This window comes from Hyperolius riggenbachi, chromosome 10 (genome assembly GCF_040937935.1).
Source record: "Hyperolius riggenbachi isolate aHypRig1 chromosome 10, aHypRig1.pri, whole genome shotgun sequence".
In the NCBI taxonomy this organism is placed as follows: Eukaryota; Metazoa; Chordata; class Amphibia; order Anura; family Hyperoliidae; genus Hyperolius; species Hyperolius riggenbachi.
Genome location: NC_090655.1, coordinates 112,674,098 through 112,688,876, shown reverse-complemented (window position 1 = coordinate 112,688,876; position 14,779 = coordinate 112,674,098). Strand labels below are relative to the sequence as shown.

The following is a 14,779-nucleotide window of genomic DNA, read 5'->3' as shown; positions in this document are numbered from 1 at the left end:
TAAAAATGCAGCTAAAAATGATGCTTTGGTAAGAAAAACAAAGTTCTGATGCTGTGAAACTGTTAAAGAAACACCAAACCTTTTTAGTGCTGCTGAGTAGATTTTTAGTCCGGAGGTTCACTTTAAGTTAAAGCTTGTATTGCTCGTGTTATGGCTTTGGTCAGGCGATAGATTTGTAAGATTCCGATTTGCTGGTCAATATTCTCTACTAAAGCAGGAATTTATCACAGCAAATCAGACCCTCTTCACACAGACATCAGTGCCAAGCTGTGCATTCCACTCACCAGTGGCGTAGCAATAGGGGGTGCAGAGGTTGCAACCGCATCAGGGCCCTTGGGCCAGAGGGGCCCCGTAGCGCCCTGCCTCAACTACAGTATTAGCTCTCTATTGGTCCTGTGCTGGTAATAATAATTTCTATAGATGGCTTGTAGTAGTAGTAATCTTTAACAAGCTCTTCTCATCCCCTTCTTGCACTTCTGACAATGTGGTTGTCCTTGGCAGGTTTTGGTGCGCTGTATCAGTTGTTATGTATAGAGAGCTTGGGGAAGGGGGGGGGGGGGATGTAAAACCTGCACCGGGGCCCATAGCTCCTTAAAGGGGAACTGAAGAGAGAGGTATATGGAGGCTGTCATGTTTATTTCCTCTTAATCAATACCAGTTTCCTGGCAGCCCTGCTGATCCTCTGCCTCTAATACTATTAGCAATAGCCCCTGAACAAGCATTCAGCAGATCAGGTGTTTCAGTGGTTCAGACTTTAAAGTCAGATCTGACAAGACTAGCTGCATGCTTGTTTCTGGTGTTATTCAGATACTACTGCAGAGAAATAGACCAGCAGGGCTGCCAGGCAACTGGTATTGATTAAAAGGAAATAAATATGACAGCCTCCATATAGCTCTCTCTTCAGTTCCCCTTTAAAGTGAACCTCCAGACTAAAAATTGACTCAGCAGCACTGGAAAGGCTTGGTGTTTCTTTAACTGTTTCACAGCATCAGAACTTTTTTTCTCTTATACAAGCCTCATTTTTAGCTGCACAGAAAAAAACTGCCCGGGCATTTTTCCCCTAATGCTGTGCAAAGCATGATGGGATTTCAGATGTTATTGTTCTCGTTCTGCTGTTTTGGTGCAATTTTTTGTTTGTTCACATTTTGAATTTGACATTTGAAGCCTAGCACGTGCAGCTGGGAGGGGTAGTCAGGACACAGGACAGTTGGAACTGTGTCTCCTGCTCCCTGTCACCTCCTTTCAACCAAAAAGATGGCTGCCCCCATGACAAAGATGGCAGCCCCCATGAATCACAAACATTTGCCTGTTCTTTTAAAACGGGGTGGGTAAGAGATTATATTACCTATCTATTCTAATTAACATAACTAATGTAACTTAATGACAGTATGTTTGTTTAGGCTGAAGTTCCCCTTTAACTACGCCACTGCCGCTCAGCACAGCTCCTGGCTATGGTGGATGCTGCATCGTGGATCGATATGGCTTTATTTCATACAAGTGAATGGGGTGACCTCTCTGTGGAGTGAAAGTGCTCCTGGGCATATTTTCGTACATGGCACCACACAGCCTGTGGTCAGTCAGTGAAAGCCTGGGACTTGGGGGTAAGAGGCATTTCAGAGTGCTTTGGCAGACCCGGGACACCCATGATGCCAGGTGACGCCTCTTCCTCAGGCGTGCTGTCCTCCCCCTCCATGCAAAAGAACAATAGCGGCAGCATAAAGGCACTTGCGTTCAGCCGACCGGGTCTCCCCTGTGATATGCCATGCAGCTGCCGGGTCTCCCCTGTGGGCTGTGGAGGGCAGATCACAGGGGAGACCCGGTAGCTGGACGTAAGTACCTTTTACGCTGCTGCTATTCTTCTGCATGAAGGGGGAAGAGAGCACCAGAGGGAGACCCTAGGAGAGGGAGGTAGGAAAGAAATCAGGCCCCCTCCAGCAAACAGCCTTCCTCTGGCGGGTGCTGTGCGATGATTCCATATTAGGGGGGTGCATTCCTCACAAGTTTGCCTCATGCTGTAAAAAGTCTAGAACCGGCCCTGAGACCTTCACACATCTATCAGCTGATCAAACTCCTTGCATGGGCTCTAGTGCACATGAGCAACACCATCTTAAATAAATCTAATTGTGTTTTTAATTCTACTAATTTGTACATTCTCCAGACACATTAATATATTAGATCTAAATGAAAAGGCCGGATTCTATGCAGAATTTGCCTAAGTATTTTTTCAGGTGCTTCTAAAAACGCACACAGAATATCTGCTCAATCTGTATTGCTTGGCATTTTATAGGAGAGTGCATCAGTGGGGCCCTGTGCTGGGAGGATCTTTATCACACAGCTGAAGAAATTGGGTTCAGTCCTCCTCGCCTTGTCACCTCCTCCTTCATCACAGTGAATAACAAAGAGCTGGAAGAAATAATTGGTGGGTCTGTTTTATTTTATACTGAGATTTCTGTTTTAAGTTTGGTTTACACATAAGAAGGTATCCAGTCCAGTCCTGTCAGTTTTTGACAGTTGACATCAGTTTTGCATGTGTTTCTATGACTGTGTTCACACATAAAACTGTACATTTCTGTTCCAGTTCTGTCCTGTCAGTTTTGTATAGGTGTACATTTCCTGTCCAGTCAGGTAAAACTGATTGAAAACTGATTCATAACTGACAGGACAGGCCAGTACTGGACCGGAAATGTGCAAATTTATGTGTGAACCAGACCTTGGTAAATTCTGATCTTGCAGACATTCCAAAGAAGTACTAACATTAAAGGGGCACTACGGCGAAAAAATTGTATTATGTAATATATGTGCAAACATAAACAAATAAGAAGTATGTTTTTGCCAAAATAAAATGAGCCATAAATTACTTTACTCCTATGTTGCTGTCACTTATAGTAGGTAGTAGAAATCTGACAGAAGAGACTAGTCCTTCTCTTCATAGGGGATTCCCAGCAAGGCTATTATTCTTTGTAAAGATATTCCATAAAAAAAAGATTTAAACAGTGGTGCTGGACAGTTTCCTTGCTCGCTACACAGTTTTTTGGCAGTTGGAAAGAGCAACTGCCATTCACTAAGTGCTTTTGAAAATAAATACCGGTAAATCCCTGAGAATCCCCCCATGAAGAGTTGGACTAGTCCAAAACCTGTCGGTTCTGTCAAATTTCTACTACCTACTGTAAGTGACAGCAACATAGGAGAAAAGTAATTTATGGCTCATTTTACTCTGGAAAAAACGTACTTCTTATTTGTCTATGTTTGCACATATTTTAAATTTTACAATTTTTCGCCATAGTGCCCGTTTAAAGTAAACCTACAACTTGGTTCCTGGAACAAAAGAAATCTATGCACTACATGAAGCAGGTATACTACATACTTGAGATTACCAATTTATTTTACACTAACTCTCCTTGAGAAGTCACATAGAAGCATGTGACTGATTTGATGAGGTAACCGATCTGTAAGTCTCTTAGGCCCTATTTACACTTAATGCATTGCGTTGACTTGCGTCGCATCCCATTTTGGCAAATGGGATGTGATGGGACAACTCAATGCAACTCAACACAACACAACGCATTAAGTGTAAATAGGGCCGCAGTGATACCGTATTTTTCGGACTATAAGACGCACTTTTACTCCCTCAAAAGTGGGGGGGAAAAGTCAGTGCGTCTTATAGTCCGAATGTAGTGACCGTGCCTATGTTTTGTACTAGTCCCCTTGTGTGTGGTGTCCCCATGTGCGGTGTCTTCATGTCCCATTACATGTCCTATTAACATCCGTGAATAAGGAGACCCCCAGATAGCGATCTAGTGCTGTAAACCGTGCGCTGAACCAGCGCTGAGTGAGAGATAAGGACGTGCATAAGGAAATATGACAGATCGCTGCAGAAGCACTTTGGATAGCTTACCGAAGAGGAAGAAAATGCAGCGCGAATCCACCGCTACCGTGCAGCTTTCTCCCGGTTAGATGATGAACAAGCCTTAGACCAATCAGGTGGAGGAGAGCTGCCCCATACAGCCAATCGCAGCGCTCACGGCTACTGCCGGTTTGTTACACCACCCGATAGTCCCGCGGGCGGGATCATGCTCGTCATTGCGGCCAATCACTGCACTCCCAGCTACTGAGGGAGTGCAGTGATTGGCTGCAATGACGAGCATGATCCCGCCCGCGGGACCATCGGGTGGTGTAACAAACCGGCAGTAGCCATGAGCGCTGTGATTGGCTGTATGGGGCAGCGCTCCTCCACCTGATTGGTCTAAGGCTTGTTCATCATCTAACCGGGAGAAAGATGCACGGTAGCGGTGGCATTCGCGCTGCATTTTCTTCCTCTTCGGTAAGCTATCCAAAGTGCTTCTGTAGCGATCTGTCATATTTCCTTATGCACGTCCTTATCTCTCATTCAGTGCTGGTTCAGCGTACGGTTTACAGCACTAGATCGCTATCTGGGGGTCTCCTTATTCACGGATGTTAATGGGACATGAAGGCACCGCACAAAGGGGGACACGGGGACAGAGAATGACACGGGGACACCAGAGGACACAGGGGGGACAGAGAATAACACAGGGGGACACCAGGGGACAGAATGACACCAGAGGACACAGGGGGACAGAAAATTACACAGGAGGACACCAGAGGGAACAGAGAATGACAGAGGGACACGGGGACAGAGAATGACACAGGACACCAGAGGGACAGAAGGACACAGGGGGACAGAGAATGACATTGGAGGACATAGAGGGACACCAGAGGACACAGGGGGACAGAGAATGACACAGAGGGACACAAGAGGACATGGGGACACCAGAGGACACAGGGGGACAGAAAAAGAATGACACAGGGGGACACCAGAACACATAAGGCACATGGGAAACATAATGGGGGAAAGGAAGGGCCATAAGATGCCAGTACACTATAGACGCACCAGTTTTAGCATATATATTTTTTTCCCTGGATTTTGTCCTTTAAAAACAGGTGCGTCTTATAGTCCGGAGCGTTTTATAGTCCGAAAAATACGGTAGGTCACAATATTGTGGTCAAATCTGCTTCCTGTTGTAGTCTACTCAGTTGGCAAAAGTTATCACACAACAGTCAGCAATTTGGAGATTTACAAATCACCCACCTTATCAAATAAATCACATGTTTCTCTTTATGTAGAACATAGTGAATATCTCTTGTACCTGGTATAGATAGGTGTTGTACTTCTTTTTTTTTTTTTTTTTTCACAATTAAAGTTTATTGAAAACCAGAATTAGTAACAGTACAAGGTGAGTATATAGTAATTCTGCATTATTCAATGAACATACAGTCTACTCGGAGATAACATATCCAGACATGAGAAGTCCAAAGCAGTTTACATGTGAATGGTTAGGATATATGTACATGAACCTCCGTCATTTGTAGTATTACAGTTGCCTCAAAAGAGACAGATCATATCTTAAGATACATAGGTTCAGACTAAGTAATTCTAACAATAACTAAACAGTGGTCTAAGATACCTCAGTATTAAAGATATTTATCGTAGGACCAATTCCGTCTCCTGTGCCGGCATACGGAGGAAAAGAAGAAGAGGGAGAAAAGGTGAGGGAGAGAAGTAGACAAAGGCGAGGAGATATAGGAAGTATAAGGTGTATATATAATGGTTATGATGCAGGAAAGGGATGGAGGAGGGTGTCTTCACCCATTCATAATAGCTTTGTATTCGTCAGAGAACTGGAATTCTACCCATACAGCCCATGTCATCATATAACGTTCTGTGTGGTCTTGAGAAAGCATGATCAAGGCTTCCATAGACTCGATTGTATCCATCCTTCTAATCCATTCTTTCACGGATGGGGGATTCACTGATTTCCAGTGTACTGGTATTAGCGATCGGGCAGCATTCACCATGTGAAGTATAATGGATTTTTTGTATGATTTGATTGGTTCATTTGTGTCATGGAGGAGTAGGGTGCCTGGAAGGAAACTGATCTTGGAGCCTGAGATGTGCTCCATCAATCTATGTATCTCTTGCCAAAATGGTATAATCAGAGGACATTGCCAAAAAATGTGGAGTAGTGAACCAGAGTCACCACCACACCTCCAGCACACGTCAGGAATTGAGGGAAAAATCTTGTGTAGAAGAGTGGGTGTTCTGTACCACCTGAAAATCAGCTTGTATCCCTGTTCCTGTACTGTAGCATTGAGAGAGCCTTTGTGGTTGAATGTAAGGACCTTGTCCCATTGTTCCTCAGAAAAAGGGGGACCCAAGTCTTTTTCCCAATCCATCTGGAACTTTAGAGTTTGGTTGCTGAGAGCAGAAAATAACATTGAATATATTTGAGAGATTAGGTGGCTATGTGGGTTGGAGCTTAGCACTAAGTTTTCGAAAGGGGTCAATGGTTTTGACCATGTTGAGGCTCCTTTAAGTGAATTTACAAAGTGACGAATCTGGAAATATTGCCAGTTTGTTAATTTGACATCCTAATCCTTAATTGACTCATATCAGTAAAAGATTTAATTGCTCTAGATGTAGTGAATTCCCAGATTCTGGGGCAACCCTTGTTTGGCCAGTGTTGGAGAAAGGGAATGTCCGATGAGGGGACAAAGTCAGGGTTGTCTTGCAGAGGGGTGAGTTTCCCCGGAAAGGACGTCATACCCATGGCAGGTAAGTATCTCCTCATGCTGTTAACCGTTGCTATTAAAATTGGATTAAGCCAATATGATCGCTGCTTATTTGTGGTGGTAACCCACCCAATGGAGGGGGCCCTCCTTTGTACAGTTTCTTGTTCGACCAGTACCCATTTTTTGGGGTTTGAGGTGCATGCCCACTCCACCACTCGGCACATCTGCGATGCTAGGTGGTATTTAAACAAATCTGGGAGACCCATTCCTCCCAGTTCTTTTGGCAAGGTGAGCGTTGTGCGTTTTATCCGGGGGGGGTTTCTGGCCCCAAATAAATCTGTTTGTGTGACTGTAGATCTTTTAGGAAGCTGGATGGGAGATTGATTGGTAGGCACTGGCTAATGTATAGAAATCTGGGAAGCAAGTTCATTTTTATGGATGCTAGCCTTCCAAACCAAGATAGACTTTTCTGGGTACCCCATTTAGCCAAGTCTTGTTTTAAGGTTTTGGCTATAGTTTCAAAGTTGGATGAGAATAGAGCTGAGAGTGAATATGGAATATTTATCCCCAGATATCTAAGAATTTGGGGTTCCCATTTAAACGGGAATAGGTTTCTACATGTTACCGCATCAGCCTCTAGGGATATATTCAGGGTCTGGGACTTGTGGAAATTGATTTTTAAATTTGAGATTGCTCCAAACTCCTCAAATCTGCGGATAAGATTTGGGAGTGAGATCAGTGGATTTTGGAGGTAGAAAAGTAAGTCATCCGCAAAAGCAGCGACTACGTGTTTAGTGGTTCCTGTGGTTATACCCTCGATTGAGGAATCCGTTCTGATGGCATTTAAAAAGGGTTCTAGCGTTAATATGTATATTAGGGGGGAGAGGGGGCAGCCCTGTCGTGTCCCGTTGGTAATTTGAAATGGTTGTGAGAGCAAGCCATTAGCCTTTACTCTTGCTGAAGGATTGGAGTAGAGGAGACCTATCCATTTTCTCATTGAAGGGCCAAGTCCCAGGCTCGACAGGGTGGCGTGTATATAATCCCACGCCACCCTGTCAAAAGCCTTTTCGGCATCTGTAGAAAGCATGAATGATTTAATAGAGTTCTTTCTGGCAAGTGCCATAATTCCTACTGTGCGCATCACGTTATCTTTAGCTTTCCTGCCCGGTATAAAACCTGTCTGATCGGGATCGATATGGTTGGGTATAAAAGGGAGCAGGCAGTTAGCTAAGATTTTTGCCAGTATTTTGGCATCTAAATTTAGCAGGGAAATAGGTCTATAACTGCCACATGATTGGACGTCCTTCCCGGGTTTTGGGATTACCGTTATATGTGCTTCAAGGAATTGGGAGGATGGGAGGGATCCCTGTTCAAATGCATTAAAGGCATCCACAAAAGCTGGGGCTAGCTTGCTACCAAAAAGTTTGTAGTATTGAGCGGATAGTCCATCCGGGCCAGGGGCTTTTGCTGATTTCAAATTTTTGACCGCTAAAAGAAATTCGTCTTCAGTAATAGGAGCCTCAAGGTCTTCTTTTTCTGGTTGGGTTAGTTGTAATGGAGATGAATATAATGACAAAAATTCTGCCAATTTGCTGTCCCTAGCTTCCCTGGCCTTTGTGGAAAGCTCCTTAGGGGAGAGGTTATAAAGATTTTGATAGAATGCCCTGAATTCCTCCACAATCTCTTCTGATTTAATCAGTTTGGTTTGTCTTTTGTTTATTAACGAATGGATGTGATTTTGAAAGGATTGTTTCCTTAGTGCTTTGGCTAGGAGTTTCCCACTCTTATTACCTAGCTCATAGAAAACTCTCTTGCCATTCATAATTTTCCTTTTAGCCTCGGTGAAGAGTATTTTGTCTAACTTTACTCTAGCATTGGTCAATTCCTCCATAGTTTGTGTGGCTAGGGATTTTTTGTGGCTGGTTTCTAGCTGTAGAATCTTATTAGATAATTGTGCAATTCCCTCTTCACGTTCTTTCTTAAAGGGAAGGTCCAAGCAAAAAAAAAAATGAGTTTAACTTACCTGGGGCTTCTACCAGCCCCATGTAGCCATCCTGTGCCCTCAGTCACTCACTGCTGCTCCAGTCCCCCGCTGGCAGCTCTCTGACCTCGGAGGTCAGGGCCGCATTGCGTACATTTTTACGCATTCCCGCTAGTGCAGGAACATTAACATATACATTTTTACGCGTTAGTGGTGCAACGCATACATTTTTGTTCCTGCACTACCTGGAATGCGTAAAAATGTATGCAATGCGGCCCTGACCTCCGAGGTCAGAAAGCTGCCAGCGGGGGACTGGAGCAGCAGTGAGTGACTACGAGGGCACAGGATGGCTACATGGGGCTGGTAGAAGCCCCAGGTAAGTGAAACTCATTTTTTTTTTTTTTTGCTTGGACCTTCCCTTTAAGTTTGGAGCCCAAACGTATAAAGTGTCCCCTGACTACCGGTTTATGGGCTTCCCATAAAGTGAGATTAGAGGTTTCTGGGCGTTTGTTAGTAAGAAAGTAGTCGTCTAATACCTTTCTGGTTTCCTCGATTCTGTCTCTCTCAGAGAGAAGGTTGGGATTAAGTCTCCAACACCACGTTTTAGCCAGTTTTTCCGGGAGTTGGAGGGTGAGGAAGACAGGAGCGTGGTCAGATATGGTCTTTGAACCTATGGAGGAATCAGAGACCAGAGAAAGGTCTCTTTGGGTTACAAACAAGTAATCAATTCTGGTGTATTTCTGGTGTAGAGAGGAGAAAACGTAAAGTCTTTCTCTATGGGGTTGGACACCCGCCAAGGGTCTATGAGTGTCATGTTTTGTAGACATGACTTGATTAGTCTCAAGGCTCTATAGGAGAGTGTGGTGGATCCATCCGAGCAGTCCAATAAGGGATTCAGTGGGATATTAAAATCCCCCCCCCCCCCAATATTAAAATACCATTGCAGAAGTTAGCCAATCTAGACAGTGTGGAGGTCAGGAAGGAGGGTTGCTGCTTATTGGGGGCATAGAGTGATGCTAGGGTGACTTTCCTTTCCCCCACTGAGCCTCTAACAAAAAGGAATCTTCCCTCAGAGTCTCCATCCACCTCCTCGAGCATGAACGGGATATCTTTGCGTATAAAGATTGAGACACCTTTAGTCTTGGAGCCAGGGGAGGTGGAGTGAAACGCCACAGGGAAGCAGGTATCAAATTTACCTGGTATATGTGAGGTTCTGAGGTGGGTCTCCTGTAAGAAGGCAAACTGAACTTTTTCCCTTCTAATATAGTCAAAGATCATGGATCGTTTTTCAGGGGTGTTCATACCATTAACATTAAGTGACATGAATTTCCACCTCATCAAGCCTGTTTTTTGTGTCTTGTTGTAAAGCTGACTATCCATCATGTCTATATAGTCTGACGATTCTAGCATATAAATACACCAAAGAAAGGGAAAAGAGAAAAGAAAGAAAAAGGAAAAAAAGTATAAATTTGAAGACCGGCACAGGAGCGAAGAACTACCCCGTGGATTGAAACTGAGGGACCGCATATATGATATCCCACGTAGGTGCGGCCTGGATAGACGCACCCACCACTAATGTGGGAAAGGAGGTCAGTGTATAACCACACACTGTGTGGAGGCGTGATAGGCGTTCAAAAAGAGTGAATGCGAACTATCACCAAAAAACAAATAGAGATAACAATTTGAACATGACAAACCCGCTAGTCCCGCCAAATTGGCACTGAAAAGGTGTTCTTAACCGACTCAGGTTCAGTCCCCTCGGGGATCTCCATTATTTTGGGTTACTTCCATGAGTATAGAATCAGTTTGAGCTATGTACTACTTTCAAATCAAGCAAGAGAACAGAACAATTTAAACCTGGTTTATATCGATCCCACATAGGATATAGTCAGGAGGTGAGAGAAACTGCGCTATCGTGTAACACATCTTGACTGTCTTTTAGTAAGTCCCTCGTCTATCCGTCTCTCTCTTCAATGTGGGCACAACCTGCTGCCCTGTTGTGACCCGCAATCAACTGTTTTAAATCTCTCTTAGATCAATAACACATGCATATATATAGCAAACATCATCCTGAGGACATTGCTTGTAATGATAAGGAATGAGGGAGGAAGGGGGGGAGGGAGCGGGAATGGGGATGTAGGGAAGAAGGGAAGGGGTAGGGAAAGAGGATTTATAATCCAAACAGTTTCTATCTGATCTACACGATCGAAAAGAGCAGTATAATAAAAGCAGATATTTATGACTATACAGTATGCTATAACCTTGTACACCGGAGGGCCATGGATGACATATGGACCAGGTCTCCAGGAGTAAGGTGGTGTTGTGACCAAGTTAGCATATAGAGAAATCACTGTGGAAATGGGGTATGGGTGGGGAGGTTGTTATAGACATCATTGCGTGGAGGGAAACCTAGGGAGGCCAGTAGATAAAATAAGGTTAAGCTTAGAAAGGCCCAGCACTCAGTCCTCTTCGCTTTGGTCCGGAATGCTCTGGGACGGTGTTAGGAGTCTCTTGGCTGCTGGGAAGGACTCTCTGGTGGGGGAATAGTCACGGTTACCTGACTCACAGCGAAGTTGTGGTTTCTCTCCTCTGAAGGCTGCAGGGTTGGTGACTGTAGGGTCACAGTCCCAGTCGGGTAATTTGACTGTTGGAATACCCAGATCTGAGCAGAACTCGGAGAGGCCCTCTGCTGAGCGTAACACGTGGATCTTGCCGCCTTGGCTCACCGTGAGCGCGAAAGGGAAACGCCATCTGTAGGCCAGGCCTCGCTCCTTTAAAGCTTGCAGTAGCGGTTTCATAATACGTCTTTTGGATAAGGTAATCAAAGATAAGTCCTGGTAGAGATGTATTTGCTTCTCATTGAATAAAATCTTGTCCTGGTTTCTCACAATGCGCATAATATCCTCCTTTAAGTTAAACAATGCTAGACAGCAGATAATGTCTCTAGGCTGGTCCCCCTCTGTACCTCAAGGTTTTAAGGCCCTATGTGCTCGGACAAACTCAATTAGCGAATCAGCTGGGCGGTCTAAAAGCTCGTTAAAGATAGTGGATAAGGCCCGCTGGGTTTGGTCCGGTGCTACTGACTCAGGGACGCCTTTGATCCGGATATTATTCCTCCGTCCGCGATTGTCTAGGTCCTCTATGAGGCAGGTGTGTTCGGCCAGACGTGTGTTATGACGGCTAGTCGTTTGTTTGAGTGAGACAATCTGGGAATCTCGCTTGGCGCCATCTGATTCTAGAGTAAGTAATTTATTTCCAAGTGCGGCTACCTCCATGCGAACCTCCGCTATTGCTGCATGCAGAGAGGATTTAATGTCTTCTGCTAGCGCTTTAAAGTCTGCCAGCGTGGGAGAGGGTGGTTGTTTGCCACTGACCTGCGAGCTTGTAGGCGGAGGCGAGTCCGTAGGAGCCTGTGTAGTTTTCGGTTCTTTGGTCGGCGCCATCTTAGAGGCCTGGTTGTTTATCCGCTTCGATCGGAATATCTCCGGTACCGTCTTCTGGGTCAGTGCGGGAGTCGGATCTGTATCCACTGTGTTCTCTTGCTGTCTGCGGGAGCTCCTCATAGCAAGAGGAACGGTTGTTGAACGCTGGTAATTTAAGCTTCTGGCGGGTCTAGAGCGGGAGCTCAAAGCTCAAGCAGCCATCTTCATGAAGCGCCAAGCCACGCCCCTCAGGTGTTGTACTTCTAATCCACAGCCAGTGCCCAGATATTTATATACCAGTAAAGTGCATTAAAACTTTGGAATGCAAAAATAGATCGGTTATTAAAAACACGGAAAGGTCAGAAGAATCTGCTTCAAATATCTGAACGCTGCTGATTATTAACAAAAACAAGTAGCAGTCTACTAAGCACACCTATAACCCCAAACGGGGCTTTTTGGTCCTTTGTAACCCCTTACACACTCCTAGGAGTTCCGGTTCACCATGAGCTTGCTGGGTACTCTGTAACTTTAACTTTAACCCTGTCACGGTCACTTACCTGTCTGGACGAGGTGGCTGGCACTCACGGATTCTGGCAGGTGTCCTGGTACATGCTGGTGGGTCCTTTGCGGGTCCTGGCAGTGTGTACATGGAGTTCCGTATGTGGCAGTGGAGACATTGTCGCCCGGCGATGCTGTTGTGATACTGTCCGCATGCGCGCTCGAAGGGCCGCCTGTTTATGCATATTTTATGGGTTTATGCGTGCGTTTGTCAGCGTGATTGCGTCAGGTTGTCCGCATCATCACGTATACGTCATAGCGTGCGTCCGTTTGTGTTATCGCGTGCACCTGATGCGTCATTGCAAGCTGGAGAATGCCACCATTAAGTGCTGTAGTATTGGTGTGTGTTCTCGTGCGTGATCCTTGTATCTGCCTCTTCCTGATTCTATGTTGCTGACCCTGGCCTGGCTGACTTTCCGACTTGCTATTGACTCCTGCTATGTACGACTACCCGCTCTGTTACCGACTTCTGCCTGTCTGTTGCCAACCTTCTGCCTACTCACGGAACTGCCACAGTATCCTCTCCTGCCCGTCTGTGGAACCAAGTTTTCATCTCCATACCAGTCTGGAAGCTGAGTCCTTGCACCTTCCGACTCAGCACGTGGGAGCGCTTCGGTTCCTGCCTGGTCACGGGGTTAGACGTCACGCCATTGGATCTGCTAGCGCTCCTGCCCCATACTAGCTGTGGGACCCTGTTCTCACTCCAGGGTACTAAGCTAGTAACATGCAAGAGTTGCTGCCCTCAGCACATCGGTCTCCAGCTCTTAAGGTATGTCACAAACCCAAAAGAAAAGCAATCTGGTTCATTACCAAATACAAAACAAGGGGGAATTGTGAGTTGCTGTCAGAATATTACAAAATTGCCGGTTTGTCTGTAATTATAATTAAAAGTAGAGAGATCAGTCACACATACAGTATTTACAAATAAATGCTAGGCCATGGGGGCATCTTAAGACATTTTGTGTTGCCTATGGTATATGAAGCATTTTAGACCATGCCAATATAGGAGGGTCATCCAGAAAGTAACAGCCATTTTCATCTACTCAATTAAAGGATACCACAGCTGAAAAAATTGAAAGGTGCGGTGGCTAGGGACGGAAAATTAGATACTTACCGCACCGCAGTTGTGGTATCCTTTAAGCAAACTTTTTTTTTTCTACTTAGACCAGGGGTGTCAAACTGAAACACAATGTGGGCCGAGATTGAACACTGAGGCTGGGTGCACACATGGCAATGTGTGAAAGGTTGCGTTTTCTGCCTTGACATATGTGTTTTGTATGCGTTTTGTATGTTTTTCTATTGCGTTTTATTCAAATAACTAGGAAGACGAGGAAGTGGATAAACTTTTTTTTTTTGTAAAAAAAAAAGCATTTAAAAATGCATGAAAAACGCATACAAATGCATTACATTGCGTCACCATTGACTTTCATTGTGTGCGTTTTTGATGCATTTTTAAAAAATATGCCACAAAATTAGCATTTTTAAAAACGCATATTACAAAACGCATACCCATGCGTTTTTTTATGCGGCCCATTGAGTAACATTATATGCATAAATGCTGTGTTCTGCGTAACGGTAGCGTTTCTGCCTAGTGTGTTCCCAGCCTTAGACCAAATCTAGTGGCCATCTCCCTCCCTTATAAAGTTTCCTGGTGTCTATTAGCCCCCTTCGTCCCCTATACAGTACCCTTGTGTCTGCCTCTTCCCTCCCCTACACCGTTCCCTGGTGTTTAGTGTTCATCCCTCCACTATACAGTTCTCTATTGTCTAGTGGCAGCCTCCCTGCCCTTTTACAGTTCTTTTGTGTTTAGTGCCCCACTCCCTCCATTATACTGTTCCCTGCTGTCTAGTGACCACCCCCCTTCACTATACAACTCCCTGGTGTTTATTGCTTTCCCCCTCTCTCCTTCATATGGCTTCCCTAGGGATCTAGGGCTTTACCTCAGCCCTAGACAGGGCCGGAGCTACCATAGGAAAAAATAGGGCGTTGCCCCAGGGCCCCAGAGCCTGTAGGGGCCCCCAAGTTGTCCCTCCCCCATCTGAACTGTTGCTCCCCAGGGACTTTGCAGAGTCTGTTAAGTTGGGGGATGAATGGGCGAATGTCAGCAGCCAGCTCAGGGGCCCAGGAGGGAAATTTGGCTGCAACAAAGGGCCTCTGATGATGCTTTTTGGTCGCGGTGGTGTCTGTTGAGGGGCCCCCAGGCTAATCTTGCCCTAGGGCCCCATTGTTA

General features: G+C 45.2%; 1 protein-coding gene across 1 annotated transcript in view; it reads left to right on the top strand.

The window, feature by feature from the left end:
* The window catches only part of LOC137533811 (arsenite methyltransferase-like), a 78,419-nt gene that overhangs the window by 44,764 nt on the left and 18,876 nt on the right, over window positions 1-14,779 (top strand). The window contains exon 8 of the mRNA XM_068255058.1: window positions 2,288-2,419. Within this exon, the coding sequence (XP_068111159.1) occupies window positions 2,288-2,419 (132 nt within the window). The remainder of the gene's footprint in view (window positions 1-2,287; window positions 2,420-14,779) is intronic.